Source organism: Macadamia integrifolia, chromosome 3 (genome assembly GCF_013358625.1).
Source record: "Macadamia integrifolia cultivar HAES 741 chromosome 3, SCU_Mint_v3, whole genome shotgun sequence".
NCBI classification, from domain to species: Eukaryota; Viridiplantae; Streptophyta; class Magnoliopsida; order Proteales; family Proteaceae; genus Macadamia; species Macadamia integrifolia.
The window spans coordinates 29,820,285-29,843,770 of NC_056559.1; the positions used below are offsets into that span (position 1 = coordinate 29,820,285).

Sequence of the window (23,486 nt, forward strand, 5' to 3'; positions counted from 1 at the left end):
AAGAAAAAAAAGAAAGATTATAAAGGCTAAGAGCAGATTATAACTCTGCGGTGGATTCTATCTGTGTAAATTAGACCATACAAGAATGGTTCTTATACGAGAACCTGATCCACAGTCAACGACAGGGATGCATGACTAGACCCTCCCAACCATTGAATGTTCACTGCACATCACTGCTCACGGTAGACTATTTGGACTAGTGGATGGGTATAATTTTCCAGATAAGAAGTTTAAGGCCCGTTTAATAACGTTTTTTCCGTTTCTGTTTCAAGAAATGGCAGAACATAAATTTTCATTTCTAAGAACAAAAACGGAATTGAAGGTGTTTGATAAGTCATGTTTCTGGAAGTCGATAGTAACCAGTGAAAGAATGACCATGAGTCGTTTTCAGAAACGGCTACTAGTTTCGCCTGGATCATTTCTTGAATCATAAATAGGTAGAAATTTCAATTTCAATTTTTGAAAACAAGTGAAACGAAACAGTTTTATAAAACGTTTTTTGTTCCGTTTCTGCCTTTTTGGAAACGACAGAAACGCGTTTCTTGAAACGTTATCAAACGGGGCCTTAATTTTCCCAGGACTTCTTGCCTCGTGGAAGCAAATTATTCTGACATGTATCTCACCATGCACCTTCCCAAATTATTATGTTTCCACAAGCCTTTCCCTCATGTTTTACCTTTTAGCTTCAATTGGTTTCAAAGGGAATTAAAGGGAATAGATGTGAAATTTCAAACTCATAAAAAAAAACTTTGGGAATTAAAGGGAATAGATGTGAAATTTCAAACTCATAAAAAAAACTTTTGAATTCACAACTTCATGTGACTATATCATTAACTCCAAATCATTCCATATTTGATTATTAAAATTTTTCACTTTACTATGCACTTAAATCCCTTTGGTTTAAAATGTAAAACAAAAATTACATATAAAATGTATTATTACTAAATATGATAAGAAATATAAGTAGTTTATACAATCACATGGAGTAACGATTACAAAAATTTCCATTTGAGGTTTAAAAATTTTCATTTCCCATGCAACCAAAGGTAGTATCTAGAACATGGTTTCAAGTATCGATGTCATTTCAACGTATTGGCTGTATTGGCCATATCGTATCAACATCAATTGAGATCGATCCCTGATCCCTGACTGATTCGGATAGGTTATCCGTATCATTTCCAAGCAAAAATAAAAAGCAAAACCGACCAATATGTGCCGATCTGATCGAATCCGGATCGATATCCAATCCATTGCCGACACAAATACCGATACCGTCCCCTAAATCCATGCCCAAGAAAGCCTTTTGGTCGTGGTCTGTGGTGGGTAATGATAAACATATGTACTATAGCTAAACATCACCATAAATGAAAAGTTCAAGCATCATTGAATTGATCATGTACCACACCTGTATCTTACTGCCCATCAGGAAACATTTCGGACTAAAAGTAATATAATAAAAAGTTAAACTAAGCCTAGGACTAACAAGAGGCGGATCAATTATCTAGTGAGCGTCGAATTTGCCTTTTATCATCTTTCATTCCTCTTTCCCCTCCTCTAGACAAATGAGACTGATGTGATACAAAAGGCTAGATTGAATCAACTAACCTCAATGGATTTTATAAAGTTCAGAAGAATTGAACCCAAATATTTTATAGCTCCAACAACAAGCAGAACTCCAAACAGACATCCTCTTTGTGGCCATCTTTTTGCTGAACCAAAACTAGGTATCCTACTCCATGTCCAAGACTGCAGTGCAATTGTAATCCAGTAAGCAAATCAGCAATCTATTTTTCTTCCTGCGTCTCTATTGTGGTGTTACAGCCTGGAACATGAAATTAATCAAACATTAGAGATATAATCCGTCACAAAATAATTACCCAACAGAATTTATATGAAAAAAAAAAAGAAAAAAACTAACAGGGATACTCCATCAGCAAGATATCTAGTTGTCAGAATAGCTACATCAGCCTCCATTGGACAGAAATCAAAAGAGGAAAGGCTTCCTTTTTGACATCCATATCTGCCATGTGAAAATTTTGTTGGCAGTGAAATTTTCTGGACATATCATTCATGTCACTATCTAATCATGTGCTAAGATTCAGCTGAACACATTTTCCTTTTTGACAGGTGGCCTTGTGAAGTTTAAGAAAAGTTGAACGCTGCCTCTCACAGAATGAGTAAATAGCTGAAATGACTAAGGGAAAAATGCCAATATAATTTTTTGCGGAGAATATGACTGAATTTGGCTCTGAAATTTGATAAGTAGCCACACCATAAAGGACCCTATCTATCCAAGGGGAAAAAAAAAAAACAAAAGAGATTCTAAGTCACAGAAACTCTGGAGGCATAGAAATTAACTCATACACGAAAAGAGATTTTACTCGATATCTCATAAGAAATAAGAGCAGCACATCACTGTTCATAGGCGATCAAAATTCATTGGAAAGCCAGCATCCAGCACATTTACTTGACCTGATATCTTGGCCTTGCAGGCTGGACACATAAAACCAAGTGTATTTGATTGGGTTACAGTGTCAACTGCATCATGATTGAACTCAATTTTGCACCATATACAAAAAGTTGTAAGCTGATTTGTGTCAGCTATCGTCGGGTAGGCTGCTTCCCACTCAAACTGAACAGTGGAATCAAGCCCTCGCTCCAATGCTGCATTATATGCGAAGGCCATGGATTCTTCTGCCATAGATGTTGATTCTTGTTGAGTCATAAAACTGAACCTCGAAGGCTCTATATCATCCAACCTCAGCTCTTCAAAACCCGATGTGTTTTCAAGCTTTTTGACATTGCAGAATTCATCTGCTCCCTGTTCATTGATTATAAATACTACTCAAAGTAAGATGAAAGCACTGAAACTTCGCAATCAGTATTACAAAGAAAAACACTTCAAAAAAGGTCTCTTCCTTTCTTTTTTTTTCTGGTGTGTGTGTAGGGGAGGGGTGTTATATGTCATAGGGGTATGAACTGTCTTCCAAAACAGCTTGCCACGCGGTGAACATGGGTTCGTGTAATAGAGAAACTCGCACCCATCTCACTCGTCAACATTTACCTCCTAAATTGTAGGGAATCCAAGGTGCCAAAAAAAAAAAAAAAAAACACGGTAGAACCAATTCCCGACTAGACAACTAGGGACTAATTCCACAATAGGATCTTTCAATGTCAACAACAGTACAAAATGTCACCAATTCCCAGAATAAAAAGGACTGTATCTGACAAAAAGATCTTCAACTACTGGACCTTGGAAAAAAAAAAAACAAAAGTTGGTTGCCGCAGGCTATATTCATCTATCCAAATCAGATCTTGATGTGATAGCTCAGGGTAGTGCTCCAACCACAATAATAAGGGCAAAACAGTGTCTTGGTATCCTCTGTTGGATGCCTGATACAGGTTGAATAGAACTAGAAACTGGAAATAAAGAACGTAGAGAAGAAAGGAAGAAGGAAATAGGGAACTATCTCAGTCCAGGGTCTCTCTCACCCACGACCTTTCACCGTTTGTTTGGTCTCTTGCCAATGGCATCTTACCATTCTCTCTTACAGAGCAAAGCATAAAATTGTGTTTTTTTTTTTCTAAATCTCGTTGGCCTTTTCTGTCCAGACATGTACATTTATTTTTTATATTTAATCGGTTACATCAATCTAGGCCTTTTTCCTAAATTTAACCAATTACAAAGTAATCCCAGTCGCAACTAATTAGATAACAAACAAAAAGACCTAAAAATGGAAACTATTGGACTATTAATAAACCCCTATGCAAAAAACTATAATTCCCTAAATTAAAGAATGGCTGCAAGCTATCATAACTGATGGGGACATCAAGGTGTACAGTCGAAAGAAGAAGAAGACTCAACCAGATCCATCTTTGTGGTTGGAGGATTAAACAAGAAAGAAGAAGGAAAGAGAAGAAACAAGAAAGAAGAAGGAAAGAGAGGAGTCGAATCAGCCTTCCAGCGTTGGGTTCGACCCCCCCTTGTCCTCCCATTCAGCAAATCTTGTGGACCCCACCAAATCTTATTTGATTATAGTACTTTGCTTTAATTCTAGTGTTATTTGATTGTTTTACATAATTAGGAAACTACTTCTTTCTATTGGTCTATTAGGTAGTTTTTTACTTCAAGCAATTGAGTTTCTAAATATCTTTTTTTATTTTTGGAAGTTTATTCTATTTAAGTGTAAGGCCATTGGCCATTGTTTGAAAATCAATGAAGGTGAATTGAAAAACAGCCAAGGAGCAAAGCCCCCACCCCTCACGATTCTCTCTCTCTTTCAATCTCGTCTTTCTCACTCTCTTTCTCGCCTTTTTTTCTCTTTATTCTCTCGGTTCTCTCTTCTCTCTTCTCTCTTGTCTCGCCTCCCTCTCTTTTTCCATTCTTTTTTCTCTACCACTGCTGCTGTTACTCACTGCTGCTGTTACTCTCTGCTGCCGATGCACTATTGCAGCCCCTGTTTGCACAACTGAAAGTCCTGTTCCATGGATAGATCATCACCTGGGTTGCTACTGATCTCCTTTCAATGAACGGATTACTGCTGGCTATACCTGCTGTCCGTGAGTTGCTGAGAGCCCCTACATCAATAACCCTCCGAAGGCTTCTTAATGTAGAACTAGGATTGACAAGTCAACCTAGTCCCAATGTTGCAGGATACTCTTGGAGAACATTAGATCAAATATCAGAATAGTTCAAAATCAGAAGGAATATCAATCTCAGATTATAGGGTGTCAGAAATCAGAATAGAAGCAGATAATAAGGGGACTAATGGAATGATGAATTAGGTCTACGCAGGTTCTGAAAATTGCTAACAGAGTATGCAATTTTCTGGGCAGAACTGAGAAGGAAAACTGAATTTAATACCTGTAAGAACTTGAGCAGATCAATAACACTTTGTGTAGTTGAGAGAAGAAGAAGATGAGTTAAGGAAGAGGACCTCTTGTGCTTCACACCGCTAAGAGTCAATTGGATCAAACACCAATTCCATCAGCCTTGATCAAACACAAGACAAATCTCCATGTAGAAGACAATAGCAACAACCATTAATTTTTTTATCAAAATCATCTAGGCATTTAGGAGCCTCCTCTTCTTTATTTATAATGTTAATGGGGGAGGGAATTACAAAATAGAAGGTTCCTCAAAAAGGAAACCAAATATTCTCCTAATACAATAGCTACTAAAAACTGAAATTAGAAACTAACTGAAATTAGAAACTAGTTGAAAAAGGAAACTAACTACTAAGGACTTGACTCAATTAATAACTTGACTCATAAGGAAACAAATATAACTCAAATCAAGCCCAACTAGAAAGGAAACTAATGAAAATGGAAACTAACTAATAATCCCGTACTCAATCTTAGAGCCCCCTTTTTAGACCCATAAAAGTGGTCTATTACACTCAAAACACATGGGATCAAAAGCCTAACATGTATGGAACCCAACCCTAGGCTTATTCCTAATAAAACAAGCCTATTTTGGTAATTAATCTGCATCACTTCTCCACATAACGATCATGGGGCCCACCAAAATCTGAAGAATAACTTCTTTTAAACATGTTGTAAATGGCCAATCTTTGGCAGAAATTGATTATGAAAATATCTCTTTAAATAAGTTTGGTCAATATGGCCAATCAACAACAACCAACAAACTCGGTCTCATCCCAACTTAATGGAGTCGGCTACATGGATTCGTGCAAACATAGAGAAGAGAAAAACAAAAGATAAATGAAAGCAAAAGAGAGAAAGTCAAAAGGAATGAGCTCAACCCCAGCAAATCAAGAAAATCTCAACTAAATGGGGTCGGCTACATGGATCCTTGCCCTCAAATCTATCTGTGGTCATACTTTGGGCAAGACCGAGGCTATGCATGTCATTCCTCACAACTTACTCTATGGTCATTTTAGACTTGCCCTAGCTCTTTTAGCTCCTTCAATCTGAATTGAGTCACTTCTCCTTACTGGAGCATCCCCAAACCTCATTGATTGGGGCAACTCCCAAATCAGATCTAACATGCTAATTCCTTACTTTATCATTCCCAGTTTTGCCACACATCCATCTTAACATCTTCATTTCTTCTACAAACAGCTTATCTACATGGCATTTCTTAACTACCTAACATTATACCAGTTCTATAGAATTTTTCTTTAAAGGTGATGCGGATCCGGGTTCTATAACTAGGACTTGGATCGCTTAGGGGCCACAATAAATAAAGATAAAATGTCTCAATTTAATGGTTTGAGTGGCATTCTTGTAATCTCAGTAACAATCATGCACATTAATGATAGCATAATAAGTGACAAGGACAATTGGGATAGAAAATTAGAAGAGGAGAGGAATGTTGTAATTGCCAAAGTAAGGAAAGAAGCAATAGAACACACAGGCCTGACGGTAAATCAAAGGGCTTGCGATGGAGATAGCTTCTTCAATTCATATCGGTTGAGCATCAGAATTCAGGCATAGGCTGAGCAGCCCGTACTCTCTTGAACCCAAAAGGTAGATGCCGCAAAACAGCACACAAAGGGGAGCCGTTGCACCTGCAACCTAGGTACAACGATGAACAGTGTACAAGGTCTGGTCCCGGAGCTATAGTTCACAGCAGAAGCTGTTTCTGGCCAAGAAAAACCTGCAGTTGGGTTGCCTTATTGAGGTGAAACTACCCCCCAAGTTTGAAGCTGAAAGGACTTATGTCGAAAAAGATCCCTTGGTTTTTAAGGGCTATGATGTACCGACCAGAACAGGAGATTTCCAGCAAGGAGAGAACCATCCGAAATAGAGCCAGAAAAGAGATGAAGAAAAATATAGGAGGAAGGGACATGCAATACTCCACAGCCACACAGGCTCTCAAATTTTTTTTCACTCAACTTCATACAATAAATCTTCCCTGCCCATCGATTACATGTCTAATATAAAGGAAAATCAAAACAACTAATAGAAACTACTTGAAAGGAACTACTCTAAAAATAGAAATTAGCCAATTCCAAAAGAAACTACTACTAAAACAAAAGAGAATCAAATATACTAAGACTGCTTCCCTAACTATCAACTACCAACCCTGGCCAGTCCAAAAACCCAGCTTGGGTTGATAGCGTCTTGGTTGAGGCCTCCATAGTGGGTTGATTCAATCCAACCAAGCCAAGGCATCTGCATCAAAAGGTACATGTTGGTCACACAACACTCCGGTCGCACTTCTCCTGATGTCGATCCCTATTATGGGCAGGGCTATCGCAGGAGGAAGCCCAGCCCCAAGGGACTACAATCAGCCTCTTAATTGAGGCCTATTCGATGTAATAAAGAATGGGCCCAATGGGCCCATCAAATTGGGATTTTTACTTAAGTCCTATTTTAAATGCCTTTATGTTATTTTGGGCCATTGATTGTAAGTCCTATTAAGGCCTATCAGCCCTAGTCGTAGTCTTAGTCTATTTCTAGTCCTAGTTGCAATAAGAGTGGTTAGTCCTAGTTAGAAATTAACTCCTATTAGCTCTTAGACCTATTATGGTTGTAATTCTGCCCTCTTTAAATAGAGGATCTTATGTAAACTTATTTCTCAGATTTGAATAAAGAATAATTGCAGCCAATTGCGTAGAACAGTCGGGATAGCTGTGGGCGAGAAGTCCAGGCCGAGACAGCCACTCCTCTCCCATTTTATCCTTGTTATTACTCCCTTATTCCCTCAGTCGATCACCTTATTTACTGTTTTAAGCACTGCTACTGTGAGCATATCAGATCTGCCCAGAAATCCCAGAAATAAGAATCGATTGGCTTAGAATCTTGGATTTTGAAGACCTGCGATCTCTCTCCTCTTCTCCATTCTGAAAGCTGATTGAAGAGCTACTGTTGGAAGGTGTTCAAGGGTGCTGTAGGACTACTCGGTCCTCTTCCAGAAGCTGTCCAAGTAGATCAGTTACTGTTCTGCAGAATTCATCAGATTCTCTCTCCTAGGCCTGAAAATCAAGAATCTTCAGAACCAGCCGTCAGAATCTGTTGATATTTGGAGGTTTTATTCCTCACACCTGGGCCTACACTCGACCAGAAGCTCAGCTCCATCTGAGCCCAGACCAGCCAGCCGCAGGTCCCTCTCCTCTTGCTGTAGTTCTTTTTTCTGGTTTTGGGTTATTGTACTGCTTGCACCTTGTGGGGGTAATTCTGGACTGTTCTCTCTTGTGTTTCTATTCTTGTTTGGGGTTATAATTGTGAGGGATTAGTTTCTTGTATTCTACTCCTACATTATCTCCATTTCATCCATCCACTTTAATTCTCTATGAAATATCATCATGTATGTCACCTTCTTTACTTATGGTTGACCCCAAATATCTAAAATATTCACTTTGCAGTATCTCTCTTTCCTCAACTTTCACCACATCGGTATCCGTCTTAGTGTGACAAAAGTTACACATTATATACTCCGTCTTCGATCTATTGATCCTAAAACCTCTTGTTTCTAAAGTTGCTCTCTATAGCTCCAACTTAGCATTAATCCTCGCTTTTCTCTCATCCAACAGAACGATATCATCGACGAAGAGCATACACCATGGGACCTCGTCTTGAATGCTCTTGGTTAACTCATCCACTATAAGCGCAAACAAATAAGGGCTTAAGGCTAATCCTTGATGTAACCCAATCGCAATTGGGAATTCATTGCCTTCACCCCCCACCGACCTCACACTAGTCACCACTCCCTCATACATATCTTTAATAATATCCACATATTTAGCTGACACCCCTTTCTTCAAAAGAACATACCAAATTAGATATCTAAGATCTTCGTCATAGGCTTTCTATAGGTCAATAAAGACTTCTATAGGTCAATAAAGACTATATGGAGATCCTTCTTATGGGCTCTACATATTTCCTCCTTAGTAGGTATATAGCTTCTATCGTGGATCTACCTAGCATAAAATCAAACTGTGATGTAAGACTCCTAGGCAGCATCTGAAAATTTGGGCTAAAATAGGATAAAATTGAGAACTCACAAACCATAGCTGAAACCTAGAGTAGATGAAGGTCCTATATGGGTCAACAAACCCTCAAAAGATGAGACAATTCCGATGGTTAAAAATGAGAGATGTTGTCAACATGAATTAGGAAATTTTTTACCACTCTTCAGGAACTAGGGTTCTTGGCATTGGATTATCCTCAAAATTGGAATGACGATCCCTTGCAACCTGTCTAGGTATCATTCAAAAGAGGAGCTTGAACTTCTGGCTGGTTTGGGAGATATGGACTTCGATCCAAGTTTCCAAAACCCTGACTCTTGCTGAATCAATTTCCTCTTGGGCTGTTCTTCAAGCTGCATTGATTGATGATCTTCTATTCTTCAATTAGCCTTCTAATAGCTCTCAAATGACTCTCCCTCAATAGTAGGATAAAAGAGAAAATAAGAAAATAGGAAAGAATTGATGGAGGGTTGAGAAGGGGGAAGAGAAGGTTAGGTTTTGGGCATCTCACAACCATACAATTTAGAAACAAACCTAAAAAAGGAAACTAATATAAATCAGAAACTAACTAAATTCTCCTAAATAAGCTACTTGATAACCAAGCAAATCTTAAAATAGAAACTCCTAAATAGCCTAATAGCTACTAACAACCATATGTGAGAACCAAAATCCTAAGCGATATTGCTATGATCGATGGCTACTGCTGGCTCCTCCTTGATTCTTCTTTCTTTCACAATAAGGGACAGCTGGCTGCTTCTAGAAGAACTTCAGGTATTGTTCATGTGAACAGTAGCTCATGAACAATGTTTTCCAGCTTTCCTTTTGGGCTGGTTATATGGGGCCAAAGGTAGAAGCTGGTTGGTCCAACATTGGATCTCGTTCAAAGGAACTAGCAGGCCCCTTCTCTTACAAGCTCGATCTACACCAAATTGGTTTTTCGAGATATGAGTCTCTAGTATCAAAGGGGCTTCAATAACCTTCTCCCATAACTTCATAATATGACTCATTAGTTTTTTGCTTCTATAGTTATTGCAACTCTGAATATCCCCTTTATTCTTGTAAATAGGAACTACAATGCTTCTAAAACATTCAATTGGCATTTTCCTTGTGTTCATAATCTAGTTAAACAAACTGGTTAACCAAGATACCCCACAAACTCCTAGGCTCTTCCACACTTCTATTGGGACTTCATCCTCCTCAAGCTATCTCCATTTAGTAGGTTACAAATATACTCATCACATCTCTTTATAATGTCCTCATCCCTTATCAACACTCTTCCATCCTCACTTTTGATACATTTCACATGGTCGAAATGTCTACTCTTCCTTTCTTTCATTTTATCTATCTTGTCGATAGCTTTTTCCCTTCTTTTGTGATCAGATTAGTATAGAGATCCTCATATCTCTTCGCCCTACCCAACCCTATTTTTTATCTTCTAGCTCTTTAGTCCTTTGCTAAGTCTTAAAACTAGCTTTCTTGGGCACCATTTGACAACGTTCCGTTTCTAAGTTTTCTCGTTCCCAAAAACAGAGAAACAACCTAAAAAGCGTTTGATAAAGTTTCACCTGTTTCTAGAAACATAAATCAAAATTTATGCCTATTTACAGTTCTAGAAACGACTTTGACAAAACAAGTCTGACTTGTTTCGCCATTTCTAGAAACAAATTTAAAAGAAAAAAAAGGTTGTTGTGCCCAAAAAATCTCTCAACTATTTGAACCTAAAAAGTGGCAACCGAACCCCCTCTCCCTTTTGGGCATCCAATGATACCTTCTTCCCCTAATTCTTTCCATTCTACCAATGAAAAATCTATAATAATTCGTGGCATTATGCCTTAAAAAAACGTTTTGAGAAACAGGTTTATCAAACACCAAAAAATCCGTTTTTGTTTGCGAAAATGTGAAAAGCCGTTTCTGCTGTTTCTAGACATAGAAACAGCAGAAACATTATCAAACGGTGCCGTGGTCTTAATGATAGCTTGGACCTCATCATCCCACAACCAAGTCTCCCTAGGGGCCTGACGACTACCCTTCTCTTCCCCAAGGACTTCTTTGGCAACCCTCTTATTACAAGTCGTCATCTTGTTCCACATCACATTAGCGTCTCCCTCAAAATCCCACTTACCTTATTTGGCCACATTTTACAACTAAAAGTATCTATGGAACCTCTTTTTTAATCTCCACCATCTTATCTTAGGGTATATTGGTTCCCTCGTCCTACACTTCTGTGTGCTAAGACACATATCTAGGACCACTGGTCTATGTTGGGTGGTTAGACAATCCCCAGGAATAACCTTACACAGCCTTCTATCGGCCCTCTAGTTAGGAAGAAATTTATTTGGCTGGTATGACACCCACTTTTGTAGGTAAACTAAATGCTCCTCTATTTTTTTCAAAGGAAGTGTTCACAATGGATAAATCACACCTCCCCATTCCTCTCCCCAAATCCATAGCTTCCATGGACAATTTTATAGCCTCTACGATCACTCTCAACATGTCCGTTCAGATCACCTCCTATAATAATCGATTCATCTTGACCAAAACCTTGAACTGAATCATCCATGTGGTCCCAAAATTGGTGCTGACTACTTTCATCCAATCCTACTTGGGGTGCATAAGCGCAAACTATATTGACAACCTCTTTCTCCACCAGTTTGATGGACATAATCCTATCTCCCAGTCTTTCGACATCCACAACATTATTCTTTAGATCTTTATCCACTATTTTTCCCACTCCTCTTCCATTACTTTGAGCTCCCGACTACCAAAGTTTGAAGTCATCCAACACCTTAGCTTTATTTCCTTTCCATCTAGTCTCTTGGATAGCACCAGTAAGGATGAGTGACCAGATTCAAATAAAAGGAGATAAAAGAGGAAAGAGACCTAAAATGACTATAGAGTGGTAAGAAAAGATATGCAAAAGTTAGCACTCAACTCAAGTATGATAGCAGATAGAGCTGTTTGGAGGACTAAGACCTGCGTAGCCGCTATTAGGGGGATGTTCCTAAGATGCTGCCCCGACTTCTCTATTTTACCACATTTTTACTTTTTTTACTTCTTCACATGATTTTCATTCCCTTTAATTCCTTTTACTCTCTTACAATTTATGTTTCTATCAGATCCATGTAGTCGACCCCATTTAGTTGGGATAAGGTTATGGTTGTTGTTGCTAGTCTCTTGGATACATGTGATATTAATCATTTTTCTCCACATAACATCTATCAACTCAAGGTTCTTACCCGTTAAGCATCCAATACTGTAGGATGCTCATCCCATCCTACGCTTTTGGGCTGGCATCTTTCCTCTCACTTTCCAAAAAGAGAGCCGGTTGATCCCTATTATATAGGCAGAATATTGGCTTGACATGTAGGACAATATCCACTTCAAATCTGGGAATATGCTGGCTAAAAATCTATTCAAATCTGAAGACAATCTTCCACAAAATATGTTGGATGTTAGTTGTCTTTGACCACAATCGACTTAGATAATTAGTCTTCCAATTAAGCTAGCCAATAACTAAATTATTGGGGAGAATTGTCGGCTAATGGGTCAAAATTGAAATGGATTATTAAGGCCAAAATATGGGCCAGGTATGGACCAAACTTAGAACCCAATTGAATGCCTAATTTGAGGTCTTGGATAGCATTAATTCCCCTCCATATAGAAGGCTTGGTTGTGCATGTCCGTCTTCATGGCCAGCCATGGTAGGCTTGATACGAAATAGAGCAGAACCAATCCCCAACTAGACAACTAGGGACTAATTCAACAGTAGGACCTTCCAATGCCAACAATAATACAGATGTCACCAATTCCCAGCATTAAAACGAGACTTTATCTGACGAAAAGATCTTCAAATACTGGAGCTTGTAGAAAAAACTCCAAACGATGACTGGCATAGGCTACATTCTTCGCTCCAAATCAGTTCTTGAGGTAATAGCTCAGGGTAGCTTTCTAAGAACCAACCACAACAATAAGATGCAAAACAAGGTCTTGGTATCCTCTGTTGGGTGCTTGATACAAGTCGAATAGAAAATTAGAAATAGAAACTGAAAAATAAAGAACACAGAGAAGAAAGGAAGAAAGGGGGTGTATAGGGGGCTATCTCAATCCAGGGCCTCTCACCCACGGCCTCTCACAGTTTGTTCAGTCTCTCACCAATGGAATTGCACCATACACTCTTGAAGAACAAAGCACAAAATTCGGTTTCTTTTTCTCGATCTCGTTGCCTTTCTGTTCAGCCACATACATTTATTTATAATATTAATCAGTTAGAGCAATCTAGACCTTTTCCTAAATAAAACCAATAACAAAGCAAACCAAATCCCAACTAACAAACAAAGAGACCTAAAAATAGAAATTATTGTACCGCCAATAAACCCCTATGCAAGTAACTATAATTCCCTAAATTATAGGATAATTGCAAGCTGTCATAACCCTCCAAAGGGTTCTCCATGCAATGACCATGGGGCCCACCAAAATCTTTTCTCTTAGGTTGTAGATGGTTAATCTTTGGCAGAAGTCGATTCTGGAGAAGTTTCTTCAAATAAGGCTGGTCGATATGGCCAATCACTTCCCAAAAAGGAAGATGGTCAATCCCTATTATATAGACAGAATATTGGTTTGACATGCTGGACGATATACACTTCAAATTTGGAAATCTGTTGGCTCAAAATCTATTCAAACATGAAAATAATATTTTCCACAAAATACGCTGGACGTTAGTTGTCCTTGACTAGAATCAACCTAGATAATTAATACTCCAATTAAGCTAGCCGATAACTAATTTTTTGGAAGAGTTCAACAGCTAACGGGCCAAAATCAAACTAGATTGGCCTAAAATATGAGCCAAGCATTGACCAAACTAGGAACCCAATCGAATGCCCAATCTGAGGTCTTGAACTGCATAAAAAATGCCACTAAATTCCATTATTATGACATGGCATGTACATGGACCTACCCTCAGCTTTCCGTATCAGGAAAGTGGAAGAGGAACATCAAGTTATGACAAAAACAATCCATAAAACCATATTCGGAGCCCGGGGGGTGAAGGGGAAGGGTTCAGAAATGCTCGTGACATTATGATAAACACATGATTAAAAGGGCGTAACCAGTGTACAAGGCTCCTGCCACTGTGGGGTCTGGGGAGGGTCATATCCTACGCAGCCTTACCTCCTCTTTGCAGAGAGGTTGTTTCCCTACTCGAACCCGTGACCACTTGGTCATAATGGAGCAACCTTACCGTTGCACCAAGGTCCACACTCTTGAAGAATACCAAGACAAAAACTCAGCCTTATTCCAACTTAATAGGGTCGGCTACATGGATCCATACAAAAAAAATAAGTCCAAACAGAATTGGAGGAAGGAAGAGATAAGAAAGATGAAAGTAACAGATGATAATACATGATCCACAAAAGAAAATTACCAGCAGTCCTAATCATTTTCCTTAGAAACATGCATACACTAAAAACAAAGGATTAGACCCGATACCTTGTCTGAGGTCATTTGAGGGTCTGGAAGATGGCCTGATGAACGCATCAATGAAAATGAGGGGTCAGCCACCACATTATCTGGTACATTTCCTTCACCAGCAGTCTGAGCAATTTCTGTTAAAACATCCTCATTGGGTCCAGTATCATAGCCACCAAAACCACTTCCAAGTTCATCATTAGAACCTGCTGACTGCATCAATGGTAATGAAGAGTCAGCCACCCCATTCTCTGGTCCATTTCCTTCATCAGAGGCCCGAGTAGTCTCTGTTACAACATCCCTATTTAGTCCAGCATCATAGTTGCCAGAACCACTTTCAAGTTCTTTATTCCTCGACTTTTCCATATCATCCAATTTGGGCACCTCTGTAAAACTAGAAAGAACCTCACTCATGTTCTCTTCAAGCCCACAAATTTTCTCATTACCAGGGATTAGTGAACAAATTCCAGAAGGCCTTTCTTGCTCAATACCACTCTTATCATTTTTAATTGAAGTAAATGCAGAACTATCATTTCCATCAAAAGTTTTGGAAGTACTGCATTCCTTCTTATCAGACAAAGCAGCTCCAGAATCCATGCAATAACTGATTTTATCATTTCCAACACTGTTAGCCTCACCAGTAATTCCTGAGTTACTATCAGGCATCGGAGAATCATAAAATAATTTATTGTAAGATTTCTCAACTAAAGCTCCTTCAAACTTACAATCTTCCATATCATGTTCATTGTGAGAAGAAAAAACATTAGGATCCCAGTTGGATTCACAGGTAGGAGTTCCATCCTGTTTGTTATGAAGTGCACCACCATTATTTCCATCAATAGATTCTGTTTCAGGAACAGAATCCTTGCTCGCTTTTGTAATCAGTTCACTATGACAAAAGCCAACATCATGTTGGAAGTTTGATTTATCAATATGTGTTTCCTGAATGGAAACCTCTTCTAGTTTGGTGTGAAATGAGTCATTATGTTCATCATTAGGTTTGACAGTAGAAGTTTCTGGACTACATTCCTTTCTAGCCTCCTTGACCAGATTACTATGAAAAGAAGCAACATTAGGTTCAAACTTGGGTTCACCTGAAAGAGGTTGCAGAATGGAAGATGGATCCTGTTTTCTACAAAGAGAACTAATGTTCTGTCCATCATATGGTCTGGCAGCAGTAGTTTCTGGAATAGAATCCTTGTAAGCCACTTCAACCTTTTTACTATGAGAAGAATTAACATGTAGTTCACAGATGAATCCACAAGTAGGAGTTCCCAGAAAGGAAGCTGCCTCGAGTTTAGCATTAAGAGAACCAACAGTCAGTTCACCTAATTTTGCATTAGTAACTTCAGGAATAGAACTCTTATCAGCCTCTGTAACATGTTTACCATCAGAAGAACTAATCAGCAATTCACAGTTGGATTCACCATAAATTGCCTGGGCAGAATTCACATCCGACTTACAATGAACAGAGCCAACATTCAGTTCAACATCAGGTTTGGCAGTAGAAGTTTCCGGAATAGAACCCTTGTTAATGTAAACTGATGAATCCATCATATGGACACTAGAAAGAACAGCACCCAAAGATGAAGGAGCAATGGTTTTTTGCACAGTAATTGGACTTTGTAAAGCTTCAGAATTCCTGACATAGTTCCTCACATGGACCCCAACATGACCAGTGTAGCGATGCTTTTCTTCAAAAATTTTATGGCAGAACTGGCATTCGTATTTGCCATCTTTAACTATCACCCCATCAGTAATGGATGAACCGACTCTACACCGTTTTGCACTCCTCTGGTGAGATGACAACAAGTGCTGCAAATATGCATCCTTTTCTTGAAAAGTCATATTGCATTTGTGACATTCTAAAAGATCTCGTACTTGGACCTCGGCCAGATTCTCAACACCCAATAAAGCAACTTGCTTCTCATGGTCATTTGATCGAGATGTAAAGGGCGATGTGGAATAGCATATGGGGTCTTCCTTGCTGGTGACATCTTGGAAAGTAAGACCTGCAGTCTGTTGTATATCCCATAAATCTAATAAAATGAATTTGAACTGGAACAAGCAAATTTGGCAAACAATGACTTACACTTTCAGAGGCCAATTTCTGAGTCTGCTGAGTATTCCTATCCCTGTGACCAGAATTTTGCTGGCCTAAATCTTGAGGTCCAAAATATGAGAGTAAAAATGAAGAAACTTCCTTGCAGGTGACAAACTGATGTCCATTTGGGCTGGATAATACCAAATTAAGCACAACAGATGTAAGCAACAAATCATGATACACACAGAACAGAAACACAGAAAATAATGAAGAGCAATAAAATATACCATAGAAGCCCCATCAACCAACAAAAAATGAGCATATCTAATCTTTTCTTCTAGTGACCTAGTCTGACCACAACTGGAATGATAAGACTTGTCTGCAATCCTATTGTTTCCCTTGACTTAGTGCATGAAACCAAGTTGGTTTGGATCTATTTCAGTCCCTGTTAGGCCCTTTATATCAGTTTACTGATCTAAACAGAGAAATCCCATCTGTTGAGATCGATAGCATGGTTTATTCCAGATTTGGTTTTCCTCCTAGTCTGATTTATTGTGCTACTGTTAGACTGGTTGTGGATGTTCTTTGATTAAGTATCCTGCAGTTAGGAATTGGGTTTGCTTGTCAACCTAGTTCTACATTACTGTATGTAACGTAGAGGGCAGTTGTGTGCCAATCAAGTATCCAGCTTCCTCAAAGTCTCAAGTATGTAGTTCAACTTGTCATTAATGCTAGGCAGTTGAGAAGGTTGTGGCCCTAAACGAGTGATAAGTTGAGTTGTGCCATCCATCATCTCTATGAGGTGATTCAATTTTTCATCAACACTAAGTGGGCTGGGAGGGTTGTGGATCGCCACAGGCCATAGCAATGATAACAATTGATGAGGTAAGCTAGGCTAACACTAGCAAACCTACGGGAAAGCAGAATCGCAGTGAACCTAAAGTTTGAAAAACACAGAAAAAACTTGAAGTGAACAACTTGATGAAGCTGAAACTAATATATTCTAGAGACCCTATGGGGGTGATTATGTGGTAAGAATATCAAAGAGAATTAACGGTCAGATGGCAGAAGCTTGCAAGGACAGAAGATAGGAAGTCTAGGAAACAACAGTGAAGAAGAAGGAAAGAAGATGTGATAAAAGAAGAGAAGAAGAGGGGAAGGACCAAGGCTTCACCACCTATGGCCTGCGATTGGGCTTCACCACCCTCCCAATCCAAAGATTCACCACCTTGGTTTGCACTCGCGTCACCACAAGAGCTACTCTCAGTCTCAGCATCAATGTATGTGAATGTGACTCATTAGTCATCAATGTTATCGTTACACAGTTAAGCAATTATCTATGATTATTTTTAAATTCTTATGATTATTTGTGTCATGTGTTGATCGTGGAATAGAGCATACTGGCCTAGGGTCCAAAGAGTCGAAGACTATTTACATAGGGTATGAAGTCAAAGTACCATGTTAAGTTTGATTTAAAAAAAAAAAAACTGATGTTTCCATTGTGTTTAAAAGACCTGAAATAGGGTAATATCAAGTTTCAGGGACTACAAAGACCATATGACCACCGAGACCAACCACCGAGTCGACCGGATAAAAATACATGATCTCAGCGAGATCTCTCTTTTTTGGATCAGCGAGAGGGGGGGCGAGAGCGAGACCGAGACCTTAAACCTTGCTTTAGGATGAGCAGGTTGGTTTTTCAGATCGACACCATAGCATAGGTTTGGGTGAGTTGATTTGGTAAAGATATAGTGAGGGTTAAATTTGTCATTTCCATTTTTAAGTTAACACCGTTAGTCTTCAAAAGGATAGATGTAATTTTTGAAAACACATGGATAAGGGTTGGAATTTAGGCATACCCCAGGGGAGGTCCGAGTAGTTTACCCTAAAATATAAAAAATACAAAACAAAAACAAAAAACTGAAGTTGTAAGCATCTTTGAGGCAATAATGGTATGGCGGTAAGGATAATAGTCTTTACACCAAATTTCTTCAAAAAAATTTCATTTCATCAGCAAGTTTCCAAAATCATGCTGAAAACTCAAATCTCCCCCCCCCCCCCCAAAAAAAAAAAAGGCCCAAAGTGACAAAATGAATTTAAAGAATAACACATGGAGACCCTATAAATCTAACCAGACCAATTTCTCGCAAGAGTCAAATCTATTTCTTTACTACACTAAGACTAATCAATCCATTGGCTTTGTAGTTCATTATGTTGGATGAAAAGTGGGGAGTCACACCCAACATCTCTCATCGATTCAGTGGATACATTATCAGAGTTCTTCAAAACTACTGAAAAAATGCACATGCTGCAACCAACAGCGTATAAGCACACGCATTCAGCACAGAGAGATTCACCTACATCTAGCATCATCTTGGAACTAAACTAGCATCAGAGTCTAAAATATATGGATAAAGTGGAATGAATAGGACATTGATCAAAGATATAGTAATTGTCATTAAGAATAATAGGAAAGCAATAGTCTGCGAGAAAGAAAATGTAAAAGACGATAGATGATACGACCTAATGTATCGGCGGCAGTTTAACCACACGCGGCCTACTCTTCTCTTGAGGGCGAGCATAAGCTTCCAACCTTTGGGCAACGCATCTCCAAAATCACTTGCATCGACAATTTTCCTCTTCTTCCTCCTGCTGCCCCACTGTCCGTTTAATAGCCTAAGAAACCCTAACAAAGCCGCTTCAGTCTCCAAACCAATGGTTCTCCTTCTTAATTCAGGACCAAAAGGATCTTGAAGATGAGCCAACGCAGCAACATCAACGGCGACACCATTTCGGTTCACAATCTCCATAGTTTGATCTTTGGAATTCAGCTCGTTTTCATAAACAACAATGGCATTGCTCATAACGTTAACGTTGCCGTTGCCATCTCCCTGAACCTGGGGCGGCTTCAGTTCGTGCTTCCGTTTCCTACCTCGCTTCTTCACTTCCTTACTGGCAACAAAGACCGGAAACTGTTGCAGGGAAACTCCATTGTCGACCATCAATGGCACAGGCTGTAGCTGTAGCTGTGGCTGTGGCTGTGGCTGTGGCTGTGGCTGTGGCTGTGGCTGTGAATGTGGCTGCGGCTGTGGCTGTGGCTGTGGCTCTCTATGTTCGGAATCAACAGGTATTAGGTCAAGTTTTATGGATTTATCCTTCACGAAGAGCTCTCGAAGAAGGGTAGCTATGCGTTGGTTCTCCTTTCGTTCAGGGTCGTCGACGAGGTTAGGGGGAGGCTTTGGAAGGGGCAGAAGGCCAGCGCTACGCCTGCGACGACCGACGTTGGTAATTTCTGGCTTCCGAGGTGCGAGGCGGAGGCGCGAGTAGGTTTGCTTTCGGCTACCAGCGCTCTCGTTGAAGACGGAGCGGTCGATTTTAGGGATTATGACGTCGTCGCAGCGGCGGAGGTCGAAGGCTTCGTCAGAGCAGAGAGAGAGAGAGTTCAACTCCGACTGGGAGAGAAGGCGGAGATCGACGAGGGGGATTGCTTCCAATTGCATGTGGTTGGAGGAAGACTCGACGGAGACGATCGCCATCAGAGGGGGTTGATTCGGACTCGGAGGATGGCGCCTTCGTCGTCTCCAGAGTTAGAACTTCGAAGCGGAAATATCGCAATAGCGTGACCAACTGGAGGAGACTGGAAGACAGAGTGAACGAGAGTACCCCCACGGAGCAAAGGAGTATGTATTGGATATTTGGGGGTATGGGCTTGGGCTTGGGCTTGGGCTTGGGTTTTGGATATTGTGAAAAAAAAAAAAAAAGACCAGTTTTTCTTAGGCTCTGTCTGGTTGGAGATAATATAGAGAAGTGGAAAACCAAATATAACAGTGGAAATGGAAGTAAAATAAAAAGTGAAATTGGCGAGAAAACGAGTCCGGTGAATCTTCGCTTTCGCTATTTTTCAGAAGCTTATAAGGAAAAAAAACTGATACCTCTTATTCTTATGATTTTGGTGATTTTGTTGTAATCAATCCTTCTTATTCCTATCTTTTAGTATGATTTCTTTCGATTTTTTTTTTTCAACTCCTCCTTTTTCTATTCATTCTCATAATCTACAAAGAATTTGTGCAACCTTTGCCACCCTGTCTCAACCTTAGATCTTCCTCGCGCACATCAATCACTACTCTCTTGATGATCTACCGTTATGATGAACTATCGAAAACTAAAATACTTGGAACCATTATTTACATTTTGATAAAATTGAAACAATGACGACAGAAAATTATTCAACACCTTCTTGATAGTCTACCGCTATGATGAACGAGGTTGCAAGGAGTCGAGTGGGGAAAGTGTCCATCGAGAAGAATGATTGAAAAAAATGAAGGAGAGATAAGATGGAATAATAAAATATGAAAAAACTATGAATAGACCCTAATATAAAATTTCATTCCATCAACAAAACACTTCAATGATGTGAACCAACCATGAATAGACCCTAATTATAGGACTGCATATGCCGGAAATAGAAAGATTGAATGATTTTTTAACTTTACCATATCATCTCCAACATTTCTCTTTGAATTTCATCTCTCTTTTGAGATTTTTTTTCTTTTTTTTACTAAGAAAAGACTAACCGGCGGCATACCTAATCTCCTCCCTTTTTATTTTATCAAATTGAGTTTTCTCTTCAATCCAAACCAGCGAACTAGATAAACTTTTTGTTTTCAAAATTTGGCTTGCCTCTATTTTTAAATTTGTATTAGTTTGGTACACAATGTATGCTTCTTCTTTTTTAGGTGGGGTGGGGTGGGGTGGGGTGGGGTGGGTGGGGTGGGGGTGGGGGTCGGGTTTAAAATGCACAATGTATGCTTAAGGGACCATAATTTCACACTAGATATTATTTTTTAAGGTTTGAAACAATACTTTCAAAATACTATTACAAGAAAAGGGAGCATATGCCACCTTTGTGCAGATTCGGATATATATCTCACATATAAATAGTGGAGTTCACACTAATATTCTCTCATGTTCTTATCATGTGGGTCTCATGTAAACCCCATATGGATGATACCGTTCTCCATTAAGGGTGTCAAAACTAAACTGAAACCATTTACTAATATCGAACAGAGCCATGTATTTACACCAAAACCATGAAACTGTTCAATAAATGATTCGGTTTTGGTTTAAAAAATGAGACCACTATCGCTTCTGATTTTTTTTAATGAGCGTACATCTTTGGATGTGGCATTTTCTATGAAACCGTATAATTGTTTAATAAATGGTTAGCTTTTAGTTTCATTATACGGAATCATTTTGTTTTGGTTTCTACTTTTGATACTATGAACTGAATCAAACCTTTCTATTTAATTGAAGCCTCACCATGTAACACCTGTATTCTCTATACCCTCATTGGTGTAGCATATAGATTCCTTCTTTGCACTATCCTTGTGAGAAACCCTCCCCCTTATGTTATATAGATTAGGAAAAAAAACTTTGTTTTTAGGTGCATGGCCTACGCTAGTGTTGCCATGAGTCTACCTCTCTCCTCTTCCCATTAAAAGACATCTTTGCCTCTTGCTTGAGGAAGGAGAAGAGAGAGAGAGAGAGAGAAATAGAGAGCGTTGGCATAGGCCATACTCCTGATCAGAGAACTACTTCCCATATAGATTATAGAAAAAAATTATCCTCCACCCGGGGGTGTGAATGTTTATCACTCCATCCTGGGGTTCACAAATCCCTAGTAAGATTTAGTTCCCTAAAACACCGTCTTGTGTGCCTCTAAAGGCCCACGATAATGGGATTCCCCTTTCACCGTACCTTAAGGAAAACTCGATCCTAGATTACACTTGATCAATTATTTTCCTAATATATTAAAAAATGACTATCTTCTTTGAAAGAATAAGTGTATTATATTAAAAAGGTAAAATTGAGGTTACGAATTTATTTTTTTTCACCAATTTTAGTTACAACAAGATCTCGTAAAGAAAAATAAATCAAAACAACTCTAACAATCATACTTATACCACAACCTAAGTCTAACTAGAATGATAAGAATCGAAAGCCCTCTAATTAGCTCATTGCAAAATCATCTTCGAGTTTTCGGTTGACAATAAGTTAGGTTTGCCAATTGACTAAGCACTATTTGCAGCTTGCATGATTTATGAAAATTTTGAACAATATTTGGATAAGGAAAAATCACATTCGTTTATGAAAAACCAAATATTTTTATTGATAATAATCCGAACACTAAGGCTCCATTTGGTATTGTTCTAAACAAAAGTTTTTTGAGTTTTTTTGTTCTATAGGAACGAAAAAACGGAATAAGGGCCCGTTTGGTATCGTTCTAAAAAAACGTTTCTAGCGTTTTTTTGTTCTATTGGAATCAAAAAACGCAAAAAACCGTTTGGTGGGATTATGCTGTGTTTCGGTTTTTTTGAAACGAAAAAGGACGCCAAAATCGGAACTCCAAAAAGGTGTTCCGTGACTTTAGTTTCATTTTAAAATCCCTATTTCGAAACGATCGTTCCCGATTGCTCGAGCGGCTGGAACTCCTCTTCTTCTCTCTTCTTCTCTCTGAACTCCGATATCGATATTCTGAACGGCTGGAGGTAACTGCTCATCTTCTCTCTTCTTCTCTCTGAACTCCGATAGGGATCTTGTGAACGGCTGGAGGTTAACTCCTCTTCTTCTCCCTTCTTCTCTCTGAACTTTCATTTCCGAAAAATCAACGTAACGCCTGCTACTAGAGGACGGCGATTTCTTCTTGTCCGTTCTCCTTCTTCTTCTCTTCTTGGAATTGGAACCCTACGGCTGCCTCCTTGAACTTCTCCGTCGTCGATCACGTTTGATTTCGGTCGCATCCAGCGATCGTTACCGGCGAATGTTCATCTAAGGTTCAATACCCCCAGGCGTGGAGGTTCGGCTACAGTAAGACCTAGGTTTTATCAGGGGCATTCTCTCTCTGTCAATTGATTTCTCCATTCTGGTTCCAGGGTTTAAAGGAGTATCGTCTCCTGGGTAAGCATACCAAGAATCTCTTCTGACCCTATTTTTGCAGGTGCGTTCTCTCTCTCTCTCTCTCAATCGATTTCTCCATTATGGTT

General features: G+C 39.2%; 1 protein-coding gene across 5 annotated transcripts; it reads right to left on the reverse strand.

Annotated features, from left to right (window-relative positions):
• Window positions 1–1,361: 1,361 nt before the first annotated feature.
• LOC122073636 lies at window positions 1,362–20,103 on the reverse strand. 5 transcript variants are annotated; one of them, XR_006138843.1, is made up of 6 exons: window positions 19,550–20,103; window positions 18,967–19,501; window positions 16,492–16,633; window positions 14,421–16,418; window positions 2,365–2,821; window positions 1,362–1,822 (listed from the first exon to the last, which is right to left on the reverse strand). XR_006138843.1 is itself a non-coding variant. In XM_042638248.1 (5 exons), exons 1-5 carry the CDS (start codon window positions 19,977–19,979, stop codon window positions 1,785–1,787), a joined length of 3,540 nt encoding a protein of 1,179 aa, XP_042494182.1. In that variant the 5' UTR covers window positions 19,980–20,103; the 3' UTR covers window positions 1,362–1,784. The 5 variants fall into 5 exon arrangements, 3 of the variants coding, with proteins under 3 accessions (XP_042494182.1, XP_042494181.1, XP_042494183.1); XR_006138842.1 differs by having other exon boundaries at window positions 18,967–20,103; XM_042638248.1 differs by having other exon boundaries at window positions 2,473–2,821; window positions 18,967–20,103.
• Between the last annotated feature and the right edge of the window lie 3,383 nt (window positions 20,104–23,486).